This window comes from Rhododendron vialii, chromosome 12a, assembly GCF_030253575.1.
Source record: "Rhododendron vialii isolate Sample 1 chromosome 12a, ASM3025357v1".
Taxonomy (NCBI): domain Eukaryota; kingdom Viridiplantae; phylum Streptophyta; class Magnoliopsida; order Ericales; family Ericaceae; genus Rhododendron; species Rhododendron vialii.
The window spans coordinates 23,862,054-23,883,166 of record NC_080568.1 but is presented as its reverse complement, the minus strand read 5'-3'; the positions used below and the strand labels follow the sequence as shown (position 1 = coordinate 23,883,166).

The following is a 21,113-nucleotide window of genomic DNA, read 5'->3' as shown; positions in this document are numbered from 1 at the left end:
ATTGATCAAGCTCTTACCAATATTCAACTGAGTTGATTTTTTACAGTGACTCGTACAAGATATTTTAAAAAATTTAAGTGGTTTTAATAATTTATGTGAAATTCCGAATATTAAGCAACTTCGATAAATCATATAAAACCTCAAAATAACTTCCACAAAACATGATGTAATTTTTATTTTTTTTATCAGAACATGATGTAAATTTGGTGCACACGAAATGATATACCTACAGGCTACAGCAGGGGCTCTTGTTGTGAGCCCAATCCATTTTGAATTTGCCAGGGATAGGATAGTCATCATCAGTAATAAACAAACAAAATTCCACCTAATTTCCCCTCCAATTTGTTGCCCTCTGATTTTCTCTCTCCTGATTCTCTCTCTCTCTCTCTCTCTCTCTCTACACGGAAGCTCCAGCTTGGAGTTCCGACGGAGTCCTCCTTCTAGGATTCGCAATTCCCGTCCCAACACCGAGCTTCCTCATCTATCCGACATAAAGATCACGGCTTTCGCAGACTCCCTATCACATTTCAAGAATCCTTGATAGATTTCGAACTCCGTCGTGTCGTTTCTAGGGTTTTCCGGTTCACCCGCGGAAAGAAAAATGCCGGCTCACCGGTCGAAGTCGGACAAGAACGACGCGGCGAAGCAGCTTCGGCGCGACCCTTACGAGGTCCTCGGCGTCGGGAGGAGCTCTACGGATCAGGAAATCAAAAGCGCTTATCGCAAATTGGCTCTCAAGTACGTTGTTCTTGGGTCATTTTCCACGTTTCCTACTTCGTATATGCAATTGGTTTTCTTGCGCTATTCACGTTGAAGTTTTTTGTTTGCTTGTGCTTGGTTCTGCGGTTATGTATGTGTCGGTGATTCAGGGTTTAGGATTTTAATGCGCAGTTTTATTTTTTATTTTTATCGACGATCTTGGTGCGCAGTTATTGTTCCTAGGCCATTTTCGAATTTAAAATTTTCATTCTTTGGGTGAATATCCGAGGAAAATAGCATAAATTAGCTCTATTCTAAAAATCGGTCTAGGCGCTGACTAGTCGGCGCATAGGATGATTTTTATCGAGGCTTTGGACCCCTGCCTAGGCGCCGACGGCTGCCTAGGTAGTTAGTCGGCCTCTAGGCACCAGGCACCCCTCTTGGTAGGATTTGTTTGCTCCTTTTTTCTGCATATACTACCTGTGCACCAAAGATATTAGGCGCCTTTTGGGGTTGTGAGTTCACTTGGATGGCGAGATCGGACACCAGTGAGGGAATGAACACAGTTTCAAATTCACGAGGCATTTTTATTTGTCAGGAATTGAGCATAGATGGCCCATAATCACGTCCAACAAGCTTGGATTTCTCCAATTTTGGGTTTTTGTGGATGACATAATTTGAGAAGTTCTACTTTCTGTTTCCAACATTGTATCCAATTTCGTTTCCTTCACGTAAAATATGTTATTTGTCCTTGTACCCCCTGCTTCGGGTTAGGTTATTAGAAATACTTATGGGCCCTAGTATATCAACTAGGTCAACAGTCCAGACAAATTATCAAAACACTAGGCATGTCCTAGTCAAATGCCTGTAAAAAATGGTTAGTGGGGCTGACCAGACAAGCCTCAAACACCTAGTGATAAGCCGGCTGCCAGCTGAAGCGATATATGCTTGATGGCCAACCTACCGAGGCAAGATGTGAACGAGTTGTGAAATAGCCTAATGGTGGTGACCGAAGGCGTCTGTATTTGAGCCGCAGACCCTCGTGGTTGCCCGACTGAGGCATGAGAGGACCAACTTTGTGGCCCGGCGCTTAATGGGAAGCGATTGTGGACAAGCCTAGGAATCGCTTCCCGAAGCCTGAGTAGTGAGTCGGAAGACTCCAAATCGATCAGTTTGTGGGTTCAACCAATAAGGCATAACCAACAGAAGATGTGTCCTCTACTACCCTACTCTGGGTGACCCCAATAACATCACTTGAGGTGTCCAAAATGGGACCCCCTGAGAAACCGAGGGGCACACTGTAATCAGAAACGATACTATAGAAACCCTGCGAGGCAAAGCAAGGGAGAACACCCGGCCTTGGTGAGCAAGGCGCTCTTGAGATGAGGTGATGGGGTGTGAGCCTTTTTTGATTTTGGGTTAGATCTGAAACATTTCGGTAACAACCGTAGAAATTTTGATCGTAGGCATGTGGGCTTTGTCAATTGCCTCGAACTAAATTTGGGGTTAAAAGATCTGCCTACTAGTAGACAATTGAACTACTGAATACAGTTTTGGAATCTCATCTATCTCAATCTCTTAAGTGAAGTCGATTTCTTGGATGCTCCTTCCTCTCTTGGTTGATTACCAGGTACTTCTTCTTCAATTGGCAGATGAAGAAGAGGCAAATTCTGAAGAGATAGAAGACAAGGAAGATGTGAATGGATCCAAATTCATTGATGAAGATGAAGAAGATTTGGATTCACTTGGGGTTTATGTTTAGGAAGATTAGTTAGTCCTTTTTAGGATGAATCAAAGTGCAAGCAAGATAATTAGTTGCTAGTATATCATTTTGTTGGTGTTTGTTTTTATTTTGTTGAATTTTGACCTTTTAGTTTGTCTATCCAAGAATTGTTGACTATCATGACATTTGGTAGATGTTTTTATGGATTTTTTAAATGTTACACTATCTAAAATTCTTTGCCTTAGTGTTTACTTTTTGAAGAATTGGTATATTATATGTATGCTATTTTTCCTTGTCTCGCTGAGCCTTGTTTCAATATGGCCAGCCCCTTGCCTCGCGCCTAGACCCCAACGGGCCTTTGCGCCTTAGTGTGCCTCTCGCCCTTGATGACTACATTGACTAGGGTGTACACCAAACCTCTCCCTATGGGACCTTAATTATTTAGTTTGAGGGAATTGTTTTGCAGTGAAAGTGTTGTTCATTTCCCTTAGATCAATTGTTCCAACTTTGTTGAGTTGTAGTTTTGTCTCTTAGGTTGTTTTGTTGAGATGGAAAGTTGTACTTCTTACATTTGTTGGAGAAGCATGCAAACACATGCAGAGGGATGTCATTTATTGGTGGGCAGGAAAAACCTTTATGGTCCTGATATTGTATAATTTCAGGTACCATCCTGACAAGAATGCAAACGACCCCCAAGCAGCTGATATGTTTCAGGAGGTCACTTTCTCCTATAATATTTTGTCTGATCCAGACAAACGGCGTCAATATGACACTGCAGGGTTTGAGGTAAGATATGCAGGAATACATAAAAGGGTTACTGTTTGGGATTCAAGAGTGTTATTTTTGTTGTTTCCACTGTGTCTCTCTATCCGTGCCTTTTTTGAAACTTCTTTTATATTCCAGTTATTTCTTATTCGAAATTAGTTCTGGTTTTACATTTAGTTTTAGCATTTCTTTTAGTAGTTTAATCTGAAGATAGATGAATATGACATTTTTGTCCTATGCTTAGGCTGTTGAGTCAGAAAGCCAAGACTTGGAGCTAGATCTCTCGAGTTTGGGTGCTGTTAATACCATGTTTGCTGCACTTTTTAGGTAAGTTTGTATTTTTTTCTCTCCCTAATTTTATTTGCTTGTAGAATCATTCTTTTGTCATAAGTTTTGAGCCCTGTTCTATCCAGTGATAATGGCTTCTGTTTTTACTGTACTACATTTAGCAAACTTGGCGTGCCTATCAAAACAACAGTTTCAGCAACTGTCTTGGAGGAGGCATTAAATGGTGTGGTAACAAGCCGTCCACTTCTGCTTGGACAACCAGTGGTTAAAAAGGTACAATAGTTCTTTTGTGTTGGAGATGTAAAGGAACAAAAAGCAATGGTAAAAAATTTCGAATGCTTTCCCCAAAATTTAGAAGTGACGCTGTTGAAGATAACGTGAGTCAAAAATATATGACCAGGTTTAGTATGTGCGACGTGACAAGCTCAAGCATTATTCAATGAAGAATTAATATTTTAAACAAGTTAAAGGTGCCAAAAAGCAAGAAAAATGTAGGAATCAATCATGGTGGACACTGGAAACTGGAAAGTAACGAAACATACAGAGGTGCTATTTGCATATACATATTGGAACTGATCATGCACCCTTTTGCGGGAAGATGATCCGAACGGCTCATTTTTCTTAAAATATTTCTTTTATGGCCTCATGTAAAAAATCAGCTCAATCATATATCGGTAAGTACTTTTTCAAAATTCATAGGGCAAACCCCCCAATTTAGCCCTACGAATTCTTAAAAAGCTCCTACTGATATCTGATTGAGCTGATTTTTTCCAAGAATATATAAGAAAATGTCTTAAAAACTGAGCAGTTTGGATTATCTTTGCAGGACCCAAGGTGGGCCCCGCGAAAAGATCTCTGCAAGACCTGGTCTCAATTGTCTGTCTTTTTGCAAAACATATGACTGTATGAACCAATTTCGGAGTGGGGTGAGTTGCAACAACCTGGATCTAAATCAACCTTCACTCACAGACTTAGAGCTAGAGGACCTTCAGCCTAGTTGCCGGATGGCTCTCAAATGATTATGTTAGCCTCGAGAGCAAGTAGAAAAGAGGAAAAAATGCCTTGGCAGTATATTGTGCAAGACCCTTTCAAATGGAGTATTTAGTTAGTTTGTTAGTGTTCTACTTCTTGGCCAACAAGTCTTTACACCCCTGGTCCATCTTAATTCGACCCCAGTCAGATTTTCCAACGTTAGAGATTCCACTCATGTGCATTAGCTATTTTGGTCACGCCTCTCACAATAATTCTCCTCAATGTTTTGAAAACACGGAAACCGGAGTGACTCGGAAAAGAGATTAGGTGGATGGGTCAACTGGAATTGAACCATGATGTCGTAATAAAATGTACTAATAATTCATTTAATAACCATGGATTTTAAAAGAAAATTTACTTCAAGTTCTTAGATTTGGAAATTTGAAATTTGAAATTCGTTTAGTTTTGAAAGATGTTAAAATGGGAAGAAAAAGAAAGCAGTTTTTTGCGTTTCTAAAGGTTATTCTCCAAACTCATTAGTCCCATGTCAGGATATGGAGGAAAAAGTTGAAGTCCCTTGTCTTTATATAAGGACAAACCTATGTGAAGTTATTTTATATGTGTTTTGGCACATTCAACTTAGTTAGTCTAGTCTAGGTTTCAGAGTGACCTTGTTCCTACAAAACCCGTCCGGTTTGCCGGTTCTGAAACAGTTCTAGCGGTTCATTCTGGTTTTATATGCCAAACGGTTCTGGAGGGCTGACTGGACTGGAGTAATCATCGATCAACAGGCCAGATCTATTTTTTAAGAAATTTATTCTTCTATTGCTGTTAGTGAGAATTTTCCCGTTATTCTTGGACAGGACTGGTGTTCTTCGTCTCCATTTAAGTTCGCTTGTCCTCTTAGGTTGGTCATCCGGCCCACTTGGAATGGGGGTTGCCCGATCCTCTTATTCATTTTGATGGTTCGTGGACCGGGTACCGAGCTAAGGGTTCAAGTCACCATCTCTGCCGAGTTTGTTCCAAATTAGTCGCTGTATTGGGCCAGATAGTGAGTCACCCATCTGGGCTGTTCGGATAAGCCCAGCCTAGGAAAGGTCCAGGCAAACCTGACAGGCGCAGCCGATGCCCATCAATGACCAAACGGGTCACCCGGCCTGGAGCTTCTCAGTTGGGCTGAGGCATTGGGTCGGATCTTGGGAGATTACATGTGGCTGGGTCAGGGACACCAGCGCTGAGTTGTTCATTCTGGCTACGTGGCACCACTCTTGGTTTGGCCGCTTATATGCTGCCTGATAGTGTGGCACTCGGCAATCGTCATGCATGATGTCAAACCAAGAGGCTGTTATTCATGACATCATGGGAGGCACAAGCTATCTTGAGGCCAACGCAAGTAACTCCCTATATAAGGTACAGTACCAAAATCCTAGACAGGTATACCATCCTTGCTCTAGCTCTGTACTTCCCTTCCCTTAATGGGGACTTACTTAGCCATCGGAGTGCCTTCCGGTCGTCTCCGGCCGGTTAGGCACTAACGTGGTTCCCTGTTTTGCAAACTTAGGTTGGGAAGAAGGAGCTCAGTCAAGATCCAAAAGAGGAGATCCAACTTAAACACCACCCCACAATCACAAAACAATCTCCCACACCCACCATCCTGAAATACTCATTCCCACTTCTAACGGGGCATTGGAGCTCCATATGCTCATCAAATGATTTGTTTTTGAAAGTAAGGCATAACGGTTTGTATCCCAAGCATGTTGCCCTATCTAACTAAACTGGTAATAGGTGAGTGTTGTGGAATTTGAGAAGAAATGATCGAGGTGTATGAGAATTACGTTATAGTGGTGGTAGAAAAATATCTTTGTTTGGGTCTGCAAGTGAAACGGATGAGCAATCTGAAGGGGAGTCTAGAGAATATCTAAAGCGTTATCTCAGGGAACCCATGATGTGTTGCATGAGTGGAATCTCTGATGATAAACTTGACTTGTGTTATGCACTTACCTCTGCTTGAAAAATATGCTTAATTTGGTTATCTTCTATACTGATTTTCCTTAAGTGCCGGGGATAATCATTGAATATAACATTCTTTGTCCTCGGAAACGCTGTGAACTTCTAAGCACTTTCTTGGTGGGAATCAGCTCCCCATTTTGTTTGGCCTGAATCCCCTGAATCTTTACCCCCATAACCATTTCTTCCTTCCTATGATACAAGGTTGGTATGCCACTTGATACCCTCTCCTCACACTCAGTCCATCTGGCAAGGTATCATCTGAAAAAGAAAGCTTTCCATCATCCTGTGTCCACCTGAATGCATTTTAAAGGAAATTACCGTAATGAACAAGTATATGTATATGTATATGATGTACATAAAATGTACTAGTTTTACCTGTATCCAAATGCTAAGTATTTTTGTTTCAGTTTGCTTTTTTTATTTGCACTTTTTGGCTAATGAGAAAGATATTAGTTTGGTCATATGTTGTTCACAACATACATGTGAAATGTTGTTCACAACTTGGCATCATTCAACAGGTTGAAAAACAATGTGCTCACTTCTATTCTGTTAGCATAACAGAGGAGGAAGCACGCTCTGGATTTGTCTGCCGGGTGCAATCATCAGATAAAAGCAAATTCAAGGTTTGTACAAGAGTCTGGTGCATGATAATTAAGATGCAGATATCAATTTTGGAAGATTCCCCTGCAAAATTATTAGGTTTGACTTATTTGTTCCACTTTGAAGTTTTGAGCTACAAAAGTTCTCTTAGCAAACTAGAAATGGTAGTGCCTCCTTGTTAAGTACATATGGAATAGAATAGTCGGTGTTTAACATGGTAATGTTTTACGATTGGGTGAGTCTTCAGAATGCTAACACTGCAGGCATGTAGGTTGACTTGTCCAAACTTCAATTCTCAGGTCTCTCTCTTTCTCCCACCTCCAGTGTGACAACAAAAGTGCAAAATACATATAGGCTGTGTATTTCTGGCTCTCAGAACTTGTATCTGGTGATAGTTGATATTAATGCACACTTTCACCTTTTTTTATCATCTGCATACACTTTGTATCGTATCCTTCTTGTTAACGAATGAATTACGTGGTTAGAACTGGTATTATTTAACCTCTTCTGATTATTTGAGGGTTTTGTGATGTGTCAGTTTTTGGCTTCACATGTAAATGTGAGGGAAGTTCTTGTCTTTGATAATCCGGTGGATGCTTTGCCTTAAATCACATTTGTGCTTTAGTGCCCAACTGCCTTTGTTGTTCACGCTTCAAGCCCGAATGTGAATTAGGCCTGTTACTCATCAACTAAGCCACCTTGTGCAACAAAGAACAGCTCAAACTAGGACCTCTATTCTATTAGTTGTTAGTTGTTAAAACTTTTACACATCTTATTATGTTAGGATGTTTTCACCCCATCGTAGAAAGAGTAATAAAATTTTTGCTGCTTGGATGATTTCAACCTTAGGATCTTTAGCGTACATGTTTATGATGTTTTTTTCTTCTTGGGTAGCTTAGCAGTTTTCCACTAATGGTTTTATTGATAACCGTTGGGTTTTGTGCAGCTATTGTACTTTGATAAAGTGGAAAACGGTGGATTAAGCCTTGCACTTCAGGTATAAACAGCCGTCCTTTGTCAGCTGTGGGCTTTTGGTAATGTTGAACTATTGACATAATCTATCACATCTCCCTTATTGTGCAGGATATTTATATTTTAGGCAACCAGTTACATTTGAAAAGAAAATTTTAATAACATATTATGATTCTTGATGTGCACTATATCACGGGCTTATCATGTTAATCTTGATAGAAGACGTGAATGATAAGAGTCTGCAATCCATCTGGCTTTTTGTCAACTTTTCTGAACATTTTCAACTATCGAGCCCTTAGTTAGTTTGTATTGCTCTCATTTAGATGTGATGCAATAGGGTTGCCTGTTGCGTTTGTAATGTAGCAGCACATGTTATTTTTGTAGAATTGTGACAGCTGTTTGAGTAATTTTTATTGTACTTACCCTGGCGCAGGAGGATAGTTCAAAAACAGGAAAAGTTACATCTGCTGGGATGTATTTTCTTGGTTTTCCTGTGTATCGGTTGGATCAAGCAGCTCACTCAGTGAGTTGATCATTCCCCCTCAAATTTGAACCTTTCCCCCCTTTTTAAGTACTTATTTTGACTTTGTCTTTTTTGTGTTTGGTTCTTGCTATGATTGCTTTAGATGGCAGCTGCTAAGGATCCAGACATGGCCTTCTTCAAAAAATTGGATGGATTTCAGCCATGTGAGTTAACTGAGATAAAAGCTGGGACCCATGTTTTTGCTGTATACGGTAAGCTCCTCTAGTATTGTGAAGTTACCTTTCTTACATCCTTCATGAACTTTGACGGCCAAACTGACTCCTTTATGATGATGTTATGGCACATTTCTATAGGTGATAATTTTTTCAAAAGTGCAAGCTACACCATAGAGGCCCTTGGTGCTGCACAGTTTACAGAAGAGAAAGAGAATCTTAGAACTGTTGAAGCTCAGATTTTATCGAAGAGGGTGGAACTCTCAAAGTTTGAGGGTGAATACAGAGAGGTTTGGACATCCACATTTGAAGCACATTTTGGATGAATCAGATCTGTTTGGTTGCATTTTTTTTATAAAACTTGTTTTATTTAGTCATTTTTGGAAAACAAGTCTTCTGCTTTTGCTTATTTTTCACTCGGTTACTGTCAGGTTCTGCAACAGTTCACAGAGATGACTAGTAGATATGCGCAAGAAATGCAAGCAGTGAGTTAAATCCTACCAAGAAGTTTTTTTTCGTGTGCTACTAAACTGGAATGCAAAATTTGTATGGGCCTGATAATGTTGGTGCTTTGGCAGATTTGAATTTGTTCGTTATTTGATATTGCAGATTGATGAGCTTCTCAAGCAATGGAACGAAATTCACGCCTCATACACTGTTGCTCCTCCAATGAAAAGGAGCAGTAGTAGAAACAAGAATAGAAGTGCATCCAAGGACACAAAAGAAGATGGAGAAGTAAGAGAGAAGAAGTCTACGACAAGAGAGAGGCCAAAGAAGAAAAAATGGTATAATATTCAGTTAAAAGTGGACAAACGGAAGCCGTGCTGAAAGGGTGAGGAATTCTGATAGTGACGTCAGCCTATTGAAGTGCTTTATTATTCTGTGATGACGGTGATATGCCTTTATAGGCTTATAGTCCCTTTGAAAATTATTGAGGGCCTAATTCAGCTACGATTGGAGCTGCAGACTCCTCCTCATGAGTTGCAGTAGTCCAATGCCGAAGCAAGGTTATGGGATGAAGTGATTCCTGCGGCAGACCATAATCTAACAAAAGCCGAATGCTGTTCGGCTTGCGGGTCTGTAAAGTATCACAACTCATTGTTCTTGTACAATTATTCCTTCTGGTATTCATGTGCATTTGTGGTTCTCTTGTCCTTTTGTAAGAATTTCCCACATCCTACATGTTAAGTGTAAATTCTATTTATGGAGTTGTTTCTCTCAACCTTCGGTTGGGGCGTACTGTTGGATTTGAAACCACGGAGAAATATGTCAAGAAGTTTGGGCTGGACAAATTGTTTGTTGCCTACCTGAATGTTGGGGATCTATTTTGTGGCAATGGTGTACATTAATCTAGAATGAAATTATTGAGTTATTTTTGTTTATTCCCAAGAAATCATTGCAGTTTCCCCGCCCCCCCCTTGTAAATTGTGAGTTGGCAGCAGTGAGAGTAAGCTGGGTGTTTCTTGTATAAAATCATAATCGAATCGATTGTTCAGGCATCTATTGTTCAGTATTTGAATAGTAAGCGTTTGTTTCTTCAACCGATAATCGAACAAGTCCATCGGTTCACCCACAATGCAGGCTTTCCATTCGTAAGTTCGTCTATAAACAGCTTCATGCGTATGTAGGTATGTAACTGTTGTCGCTACTTTCATTTGTTGGAAAGGATTGACAAGACTTTTTGGCAGCTACTGTGGCAATATGAGGCAGTGGATGGGTCTATTTCCCCCTCAACTAGCCCACGGCAACCAAATTGGTCATCAAACTAGTTTTTCCTTGTATTCATCTCTCATTCATTTCTGGCAAGATTTATCATTACAGATACCCACCAACCCGAGAGAGAGAGTTCACCCAGAATCGATTTGTCAATTCAAAACTGAAATTCACTTGTGGGCATTGGTGTATCATAACACAAGCCGAATTATACTGCCAAAAAATTACATGTATATTCTCCTACCACGGTAACGAAGATCGTAGTTCTTCCTCAACACCTTTGTCACCATCTTACACAGTCATGGAGCGGATCAAAAAAGTCTTGCACTATTATTGTAGCAGACAAATCCCCTCTATAACTTCTAAGCCTTGTGTGTTTGGCCTACCTTGTGTGTTTGGCCTGGCATATTAGTATTCAACGTATTGAAAGTGTCACATCTATGCCTCACCTCTCCCTTCCTTCCAGTCTTGATTTGATACACGCTAACCTTCTCCATTGCGCGGGCAAAGTCATCGAAAAACGCGGTCTGGTTTGCCGCATAAAGATCCACATACTCCTTCGTCCGCGAATCGGATGCGAGGGCCTGGTCCGAGGCTAGTAAACCCAATCCTTTCTGCAGATTGGAGTAGTACATGTTGTCGAATTTCCCCGGGGTCATCACGTCGTTGAAAGCCGCGATGGTGGGGTCTTTCGTGCAATTAGCGCAAAGTTTCTGCAGGGCTAGGGCGAATTTCGGGTTGAGAGAGGGGTCGTACTGTGATTTCTTGCTGAAGTTGTAGATTCTGTAGGCGAATTGGCTGCAGTGGGAGAAACCAATAGTGTGGGCACCGGCTAAGGCCACAAGGTCTTGGATTGAGAGGCCTTTGGACTCGAAGACTGAGATGATTTGTGTAAGTGACATATTTGGCCTTGCTATGTGCCCTTCAACCTGTTAAATTACATTTTGGTCATGTTAAATTTTACCAACCAAATTCAACAATGAGGAATTGAAGAAACATAATCCGTAAGGAATTCTATAACACGCGCGTCTCGCACATAATTCATTGAGTAACATTAAAGTACTAGAGAATAGAAATTACGGAAAACATGACTGATTTGACATATTGAGAAGCGATAGAACTGAATGTCGCTATATATGCGTGTGCCCTCGGTACAAACAAAGTAAACCAACTTTAAGATTTAACTTAAGTCCTTACAAGTCTTTCCCATCTGACATTTGCGTTTATCGTAATAGTATGAATGATAAATTTATGCTACCATAAATAAACAATACCGTGTTAAAAATATTCTTGAGAAGCTCTTTCAATAGGATAGTACTACTTTTAAGTTCGTTGGTGTCTCTCTCTTTGCAATATATTAAAGGAAGTCGCTTTTTTCAATCATTACGAATGATGGTTAGTTTAAAAAAAATGAGTTTAATGTTCTCTTAAAAGCTAATTATAACTCAATAAATTGAAAACGGTTAAGAAAGTACTAGAATTATCATAGTGGTTATTTTAAGGGCCCGCCAACTTATTTACATTTATTTAATTAAGCAACAAAAATAAAAGATGATTTTGAACTGTTTATTTGCATACTCTACATGGGAGTGGATCATCTCAAATAATCATACCAGACAATTGTTTCACAAGTGCAGATCTCACAAAATATATCTTCACGTGAAGATATCCTTGCATTGTAAGAAAATATTGAAATTTTTGAAATAGTTGAGGGAGAAGATCGATCCCATCCCATTAATCTACACACCCGTCAACCATAGTAAAGTAAAAAATAAAATAAAATATGCAGTGTTCCCACCGTTAGCGTAGGCCCAATCATAAGCCCTTTCAAGATAGATGGCCCACATGTTATAGTAGCGGATGGAGTATACTTCTGGAGTATTGAATAATTTTCCAAAAGCAACAACTAGGCTAGTCTATTGAGAGGTCAAGAATCGCACATGTCATGTGAGAGAAGAGAGTAATTTTCAAAAGCAACAACTAGGCTAGTCTAATGGCCACTTTCTTCTACCCGTGTCTATTGAGAGGTTAAGGAGTTGAATCTTGTCTATTGAGCGGTAAAATAGTCAAATCTTGTCGGAGAAAATTAATTATAATTTTTCATGTAAGATGGTTATGTATTGGACTTGGACTTTGTGTCACGTTTTTGTAACCAATAATTCTATGTATCAATCCTACTAGTATTTCGAAATTACCCTGAAAAGGAAAATTAATCGACCATTAATTTCTTTTTTTTTGGTAATTTTGGAGTAAGTTTTTTTTTTGGATATTTAGCATTACTCGTACTAAAATGTTCCAACACAACCAACCTCGGAGGCCTTGGAGGTTAAACCATCTTTGCGCCCCAGTCGAACGTTGTAGTAGGGGCCGCCGACCATGGTAACAAGATCACGGGCGGTGATAGCGAGTACGTCGGCGCAGGAGACAATACCGGGGCACTGGAGTTCTACGGCGGTCTTGGCGCGGGTGACCACGTCCAATCCGTCCCCGGGGAGGGAGAGGTTGATGTCCGCGTCCCGCTCGGTCGCGCCAATGAACGAGTTGGAGGTGACGAGGACGGAGGCGTCGCAGCCATCTACCATGCAGTCGTGGAAGAAGAGGCGGAGGGTGGCGGCGGCCGTGGTCGGGGTCGAGATTTGCTTCTGGGTGACCACTTGGGTTATGATTTGGGATAGTTGCGGGCATGTTTTGCTGTAGTAGTCGAGGGTGAGCTTTGACTCTGATGTCGATGGAAGGAGGAGGAGGAGGAGGAGGAGATAAGGGAAAATGTAATAAGGGAGTGCCATGGTTTGTGAGAGGATGAGGGGGGTTGGAGATGAAAGGACAGAAGGGTAAATGGGAGTGGCATTTTCTAGGAGATTTTGTGGGGGTGAAGGTAGTGGAGAGAGAGAGAGACTTGTGGCTCATTTAGTTTGAGGTTTGAGAGTCATATATGTTCCACAAAAATGGAATTTGAAGTTGAGGTGCCCAAGAAATTTGGTCCCGGATTATGCTCCTTCCCATGCAAAACTTCTCTTCCCTATTTGAGCGTCTCCCACCAAAATACTCTTTACTAACCTAGTACAAACCCACATTTACTTCTATATCTATTTTTTTAAAGTTTAATTTCTATCCACGTAAGATGGAATTGGGCTTTCCACCACCGCCAATTGTGGGCCCCACTGTACTTGTATTGCAGTAATTTGAACCATTCATCTTCTAAGGCTCACTGAGCAGCATATCTTGACAAAAAATCAGTTTTATCAGACATAGATATGTATAAAAAAAAAATTGAAGTTTTGTTTATGAAATCGACGGTAGATCAGTTTAAAGTTAAACTATCCATGACCGTATATTTTATAAACTAAAATTTAATTTTTGATGTACCTATTGATAACCGATAAACATGATTTTTTACGTGAATGCCTACTATTTGGGCCCTACAAGATGAACGGTTCGAATTACTGAAAAAAATGCATGGGGTTTCCACATAAGGTAGAAAGAATTTAAACTCATTTTTTTATGGTGTTGTTATAACAATTATGTTATATTATCCCCAATCTCTCTCTCTCTCTCTCTCTCTCTCTCTCTCTCTCTCTCTCTTCCCTTCTTTCTTTTTTCTCCCCAAACTCAAGGTCGATTTCTTTTTCTCTCACTGATCTTTCCTTGCCGCCGTTTTGACTTCCCTACGTCGCCTCTCCTGCTTGTTGCTTTGGTTTTCGCCAATCACCATATCTGGGGGTGTTCGGTTGTCCTAACGGCTTGGGTCCGACAGCGGCCGGAGGTGTTGAGGTAGAATGGACCCCACCACGCTTTTCGTTGCTGGATGGGCGTGGGTTTGGCTTAACGGCTCTGTGGGTCTTTTCGGCCAGTGGTTGGCCGTGGAAGGTTAGGGGAGGTGGTGGTCGGCACGGCGGTGGTTTCGGTGTTGACGTATGGAAGTTCTCAGTCTCTGGCTTCCCAAATCGTTTGTGAGGACCGAATCGTCGGCTCCTCGGCGATTATTCTCGGGTTCCAGTTGCTCGCGGGGTTTGCGTCGGCGTCAAATTACTTGCTTGTCATCTGTTTGGTGGGTGGTGGTGGCCGTAAGTTGCGGGTAAGGGTGGAGGTGGCTGGTGGTGGTTTGGGCAGGTGGTGGTGTGGTTGGAGGCGGCTGGTGTGGTTTTAGGGGCTGGGGTTCTGGTGGTTGGTGGTGGTGGCTTGGGTTGGTGGAGGATGTGTGTTGCGGCGGCAATGCGTGCTTTTGCTGATGTTTGAAGAGAGTTGGGTTTAGGGTTTGTTTTGGCTCTTTTTGGGCCAAGTCCATGTGGTTTCTAGATTTATTTTTAGGGACTAGCCCTTTGGGTGTTGGTGGGCTTTGTCCCATCATTTTTTTCTTTTCATCCAACCCTTGGTTAGATTTCCCTCCTCCTCTCCCCCCACTTGATGTACCCTTTGTCAAGTATTCTTAATAAAACTTGTGTTGCCTACCAAAAAAAAAAAACAATTGTGGAATATATGCTATATAATTTGTTGTATTTTACACATGTATTCTGCTTGGATATAACTATTGTTGATTCCCATACGACACGTTTTGGTCTTATAACGAAATATCATACATATCAAAGAATTTTTGGTACGAACCCCGTCATGGTAAAATAATGTCAACTAATTATGATGTTGTTATAACAATTTTGGTTATTATTATATTTAATTTGTGATATTTTATACAAACATTTGGCTATGGTATAATTACTATTGTGGATCAATGCTCACGAATAATTATGGTTACATAATAAAATTATTTTTTAATTCCCTGTAACCTGCTAATAACTTGTTCAATAAGTTATTTTTAAAGTAGAATTAATAAATTCAAAAGTGTAACTAGCACCATAAATATACATAAAAAAATCTCAAAAATTAACATAATGAAATCACAAATTGATATAATTCGGACGTAGGGTACATCCTTTTTAAAGATGTGTAACATAGTATAATTCTCTATCTCATAAAGATGTGAAGGTAAGTGGAAAAGATCGTTACTGTCAAGGAAAAGCAACAGGTAAGGTATGGATAAAAATAATATTCTACTTTATATATTATCAACTAAAGGATTATATCACGATCGACCCCTCCAAATCCACCAAACTTGACTACGAGTGCAAACCAGATTTTGCTAAATCTACCAAAGCACAATTAACTTTGATTATTTCATGCAGAAATGATACTAGTACAGACATAAATCTGTACCTGTGAGTACAAACACTTTTTTGGCATGTTTTGGGTCACAAAAAAATGATCGGAGCCGTTCATTTTGTTTAAAATATTTTGTTTATGGTCCTTTGCTTGACCGATTCCTAGACCTAAAATATTGGGTTGCCCCAAGCGTAGGGCGGAGACCGACGCAACATAATATCCGGTAAGACCGGAGTCGAATCCACAAAGACGGTAATGTGTGCTATCTAAAAACTCGGGTTGTTATAATTAAAATGGGTTCTTAGGTAGCCACCCCTTGTCGATTGATGAAAAATTAACTAAAATCTAGGAAATAACTTGTTCTTTTCAAATAATTAAAAGGAGGTACGGTCGTAGGGTTCATATCACTCGCAGCAAGTTCGGATTAATCTGCTCCATTCAGTGTTCTTAAAAACGTAGAACTTTAGTTTGAAAAAGATACCCCGTAAGATGCAAAACCCTATGGTCGCCGTATACCCATGCGCAGTAGAAAATGAGTTTTGGACCCCCATTCCCCAGTTCACATGGGCTCCGACAATGCCCGGGTTCGTCCACGGGAAGTATTTTTCCAATCTAAGATTATTTTTCCGTTGTTTGAAAAATAGAAGTAGTGCCCGAACTGGCCACGGTGTGCTAATCACCCCACGACCCTACCTATAGAACTACTCACTAATCATTGCACATGAAATAAAAGAAACCCTAATTTGAAACATGCTTTTATTGCTCGATACAAAAAAATAAACAAGAGATCCAAACCAAACAAAAACAAACTAACAACTTTAATTAAAAACAAAAATTAAAACTAATTATCGGAGTGTAAATAATTAAACAAAGCATTAAAAACTTGAAAGAAAAAAACAACTGAAGGAACTAAAAAAACAATAATAGAACCAGAGAGTCGCAGCCCCTGTTCTTTTCCTCTCCCTGCGTCTGCTCTTTATTTCTTCCGTCCGAAAAGAAGTTCCACGGCAGCAGCAGCCTTTTTTCCCCTTTTTTCCCCCGGGAGCTGCCGAGAGTCAGTAGGCAATAAGTTGTTTATATGGGGTGTGAAAGGTTTAATCACACAAAGACCCTTGGACTTCATGAAATAATAAATCAATAATCCATCTTTAAACACTTTGCATTTAAACCCCAAGTTTCTTGTATTTCCGCTTTAATCCAAAATCTCAAACAATGGGCTCGAACAACCTATAAACAATAAAAGAACAAAATAAGTATCAATTAACAAAAATAGATGAATAACAAATGTAGTTTGGATGGCCAAAATATGTAAATTTTGGCACTTATCATCCTTGCAAAAAATAAGCTTAATCCGGTACTCTTGAGGACGTTTACAAAACATCCAACTTTGCTTTATAATTTAGGCCTGAATTATGTGACAAAGTTAGATGTTTTGTAAATGACCTTACCGATATCAGATTGAGCTTATTTTTTGCAAGGATCATAAACAAGGTATTCTAAACAAAATGAGTGGTTCCGGCCCGATCATTTTTTTGAGACCCAAAAGAGGCCCAAAAAGGCATTTGTACTCGCTGGTACATATATTAAATCTGTACCAGTAGCACCACCCTATTTCATGATATTAAAACATGTGGCAAATTTCGAACAGCAACTTTGGACGGAAATAACTTGATCAAACCTCCACCGTTTTAATTGAATGATTCTTTTGTCTAACGCAAATCTCTCATAGCGCTCTACAACTTTTATAAAAAAATCAAAACCCGAAAAACAATCTAACTAGGAGAAAAATGGGGGTTTATAGTGGTCCTGAGAGTTTTCTGGAAATAGAAATTTGAGATTTCACTTAACTTTGGACGGTCATAACTTGATCAAACCTTAACCTTTTTTAGTGATTCTTGTGTCAAAATCGAAAAGGTCTTGACGCCCTCTGCAAGCTTTCATCAAAAAATCAAAAAATTTAAATTAGCCTAAGAATTTAGCTTATTATACAAGTGATGAAAAATAGTGGTTTAAAACATAAACGGTTCAGATCATAAAAGTTATTTCAATGACTTTAGTTATTATAGTTTAAAGACCACAAAATAATTGAATCAATAAAAAAAATCAAAATAAAACCTGACTGTAAACTTCACATTTTTTCTTCGTGCTTTCACAAATAGCATCAGACAAATAAAAGGTTAAGTTCCGCTAAGGACTTTTTGGGATTTTTGAGCTTTTTCTTGTTTTGCTTATATTCAATTTTTTTTTTCTCATTTGTTAGTTTTGTACTTTGGGCTTTATCTTGGATATCAATTTTAAAAAAATATTTGGATAAAAGTTATAATTTTTTATTTTTTCAATTCGTCTTGTCAATCCACAAAAGTTAAACGCAAAACTAACTAACGAGGAAAAAATTTGAATAAAAACAAAACAAAAAAAAATTCAAAAATCTTAACGGAATTTAGCCCAATAATCTCCGGGAAATTTTTATAAATGGTCCCTCTAGTTTCCATGAATTTTCATTTTCGTCCCTCTAGTATCAATTGTGTTACTTTTAGTCCTATAATTTGCATTCTGTCTCAATTTCGTCCCTCTCACTTACGGCGTTAATGAAACAAACGGAATTGGAGGACAAAATTGTCATTTCTCCTCACAGAGGGACTAAATTGAGATTTCATGCAAACTAGAGGGACTATTTCTATAATTTTGTTTTTTACTTTTGTTTTTGTAAATAAATTTAAAATACATCATATATAATATATTTCTCATCTCATTTTATAGTGAATAATAAAATATATGTTGAAATTTTGTAAAGTTTTTATTATATACATCACAAAAAATATGAGAAAATTCAAAAAACAACCCTTATGTTAATTGTCTTGGTCTTGTATTTTTTTTTCAATTGAATTTTCACTATCGTTATTTTTTTTGTCATATGATTAAAACGAAAAAGTTGTTCAGTAGTATTTAGAAATTTTGTAATTGTGTTTAATTAAGCAATGAAACACTATTAAATATTAAGAGATCAAATACATTAAAATATGGGTATAAGTGTATTTATTTTTGGACTTACTCATAAGATCACTCATATAACAAATAAACACGGATTTTAAACATTTTTTTATTGGGTGAAAAAATAAGAAGATTATAAGAACATGATACAAAGACATTAGCTAAGGGGTTGATTTGTGCATTTTCTAATATTTTTGTAATGTGTAATGAAATATAAATTTTTCAATATAGTTTGATTACCCAATAAAAAATAATTCAGTTGTCAAATACATTTCTTATGGTCTTTTTTAATTTATTTGCAAAAAACAAAAGTAAAATGTAAAATTTTAAAAATAATCCCTCTGGTTTGCATAAAATTTCAATTTGGTCCCTCTGTGAGAGAAAATGACAATTTTGCCCTTCAATTCCGTTTGTTTCATGGACGGCGTCAGGGAGAAGGACGAAATTGAGATGGAATGAAAACTATAGGGTTAAAAATGATACAATTAATAGTAGAGGGACGAAAATGAGAACTCGTGCAAACTAGAGGGACCATTTTTAAAAATAGGATGAAGTGTCATCCTTATCCTAACCCTGACTCCGCCTACTTTGAGAAAATGGCATCACGAGTGATAGGTGTGAACGGTAGGATTCCTGTGATCTTCGGTTGCATCACACAAATGATCCCTTCAAAGAGCCACATGACAAACGCAGAATGGAAAAGAGCAATGCTACAACTATTTGGGTAAAAGGGTCTGGGTTCCACAGAAATTGGATGTGTGCGGTGTGTGTAGAGCACATAACTTGTGAATGTAGATGTGTAAATGAGTGTGGTTCTAGCATCTATCTAATCTAATAATCTAATATCTATCTAATAATATATAATATATATAATAACTAATAAAACACAATGGTGTGGGGACCACACAAATACAAGTTGAAAGAATAGCTGAGATTCATTTGATCTAAGGATTGACAAGAAACTTTGCAAATATAATGTAAGTGCCTACATTCTTTATAGTAATTGCACAAATGCCACCGATCTTCCAATTCCAAAACCTGTACGAAATTGATAGTTCTTTGTAGTTAGCTTAAAAGTTTGGTTGGAGAGTGCCGTAAGCACAAGTAATTCTTTTTCGTGCCACTAAGAAAAGTATCACATATTACACACTAATGAATCAATTTAGTATTTGAGCCACTAGCTACCAAGTGCTTTAGGCACGAACAGTTCTAACAATAGTGCAAAATGCCGTAGGCACGAGCAAAAACTAGTTTTTGAAATGGCAAAAGGGAACCCTGTCCGTGTCGTTTATGTGACATTTTAACCTTGAGAAAAACGTGGGGGTTTCATGGGATACACATTTTCCCACGTGCTGTTTCTGTGAAGCTAACAAGTGCACGTGGTGACTCCATCCCCTTAATTCCAAGGACAACGCAAAACTGGGGAGAAATTCTTCAATGTGCATATGTCGTGTGAATCGATATGAACAGATGATATATACTACAGTAGTACTTTATACTTACGAATTAGGCATTTATGGGTACCCAAACAACTTTTTTTTTTTTTTAAAATGACTGAAAAAAAAAATTTAAAAGAGGAAAGGTTCATGTCATAAAAAACGATGCCAATAACTTTCATTTAAAAAAAAATCATAGAATAATTGGATCAAGTCTTCAGTCGTTTTTAACCAGGAGAAAAATAGAGTGGGAGAGAAAGAGACCACTAGTGCACTCAATAGCTTTTATTTAAAAAGACCATAAGAGAATTTAATCAAGTTTTCAGTTATTTTTTTAATTATAAAAGAGAGATAGAAGTATTACTTATGATCATTCCTAATTTGTTTAGGCTAACAAGAAACGTAGAACACAACACTGAACTTCTTCACTGATGTTGATATATTGTGGATTCGGAACCAAAACATTGTTTCACCGACTCTGAGTTGTGAGAGAAAGTCTATTAAATACAACACTTTGTACAAAAATATGAAAAACGTGAAAAAAAGAGCACCAGAAACCCTGTGGGCCTTGCGGCGCGGTTTTGGGATTATAGGGTGGTGACACTCAGCAAATTAAAAAGTTTTAGTGTACTAAATTACGTATGTGATTAGAGACGTTTGGGAGTTTGTTTATTCCTTAATTGTCTTTTGCTAATACAGAATAGGAAGAGGGGACCCACTTGATAGAAGCACAAGTTCAAAACATTCGTGAAATTGATTGCTCACCTCATGCATCGTTATATTATGGGCTCGGATTTAGTTCATTTGCTCCGAACTAGTTCGGTCAATTTGGGTGTATCCATAGACGGCTCAGATTTAAATAAAGTATTTTTTATTTTTATATTTAAAAAACACCCTTTTAAATTTAAGCCATTCAAAACACTTTTGGACGGTTCGGATGTACCAAATGGATCAAACTAGTCCGGAGCAAATGGACTGAATCCGAGCGCGTTATATTATTGGTGAGATTGTACTTTATATATAGCTTAAAAAATGCATGGATTTTCCTTCTTATTTTATTTGAGAGTTGATCAAAATTATTTATTGTGGTTGTT

The 21,113-nt window shown here is 38.6% G+C and overlaps 2 protein-coding genes across 2 annotated transcripts; one reads left to right on the top strand and one right to left on the bottom strand.

The window, feature by feature from the left end:
* The first annotated feature begins 293 nt into the window (after window positions 1-293).
* LOC131310113 (chaperone protein dnaJ 16-like) lies at window positions 294-10,107 on the top strand. The gene is made up of 11 exons (XM_058336926.1): window positions 294-738; window positions 3,085-3,208; window positions 3,432-3,514; window positions 3,637-3,748; window positions 6,976-7,080; window positions 8,004-8,054; window positions 8,463-8,552; window positions 8,656-8,764; window positions 8,867-9,015; window positions 9,157-9,210; window positions 9,335-10,107. Exons 1-11 carry the CDS (start codon window positions 602-604, stop codon window positions 9,551-9,553), a joined length of 1,233 nt encoding a protein of 410 aa, XP_058192909.1. The 5' UTR covers window positions 294-601; the 3' UTR covers window positions 9,554-10,107.
* Window positions 10,108-10,571: 464 nt separating this feature from the next.
* On the bottom strand, window positions 10,572-13,333 carry LOC131310112 (peroxidase 6-like). Its single transcript, XM_058336925.1, has 2 exons — window positions 12,748-13,333; window positions 10,572-11,367 (listed from the first exon to the last, which is right to left on the bottom strand). Exons 1-2 carry the CDS (start codon window positions 13,222-13,224, stop codon window positions 10,801-10,803), a joined length of 1,044 nt encoding a protein of 347 aa, XP_058192908.1. The 5' UTR covers window positions 13,225-13,333; the 3' UTR covers window positions 10,572-10,800.
* Window positions 13,334-21,113: the final 7,780 nt, after the last annotated feature.

Bases quoted from the DNA above. Each gene is read 5' to 3' on its own strand.
- LOC131310113 (XM_058336926.1), top strand. From the start codon at position 602: ATGCCGGCTCACCGGTCGAAGTCGGACAAGAACGACGCGGCGAAGCAG. The intron at 8,055-8,462 runs GTATAAACAGCC...ACCCTGGCGCAG, and splicing joins GATTAAGCCTTGCACTTCAG to GAGGATAGTTCAAAAACAGG. The intron at 8,553-8,655 runs GTGAGTTGATCA...TGATTGCTTTAG, and splicing joins TGGATCAAGCAGCTCACTCA to ATGGCAGCTGCTAAGGATCC.
- LOC131310112 (XM_058336925.1), bottom strand. From the start codon at position 13,224: ATGGCACTCCCTTATTACATTTTCCCTTATCTCCTCCTCCTCCTCCTC. The intron at 11,368-12,747 runs GTTGGTTGTGTT...GTAATTTAACAG, and splicing joins TAACCTCCAAGGCCTCCGAG to GTTGAAGGGCACATAGCAAG.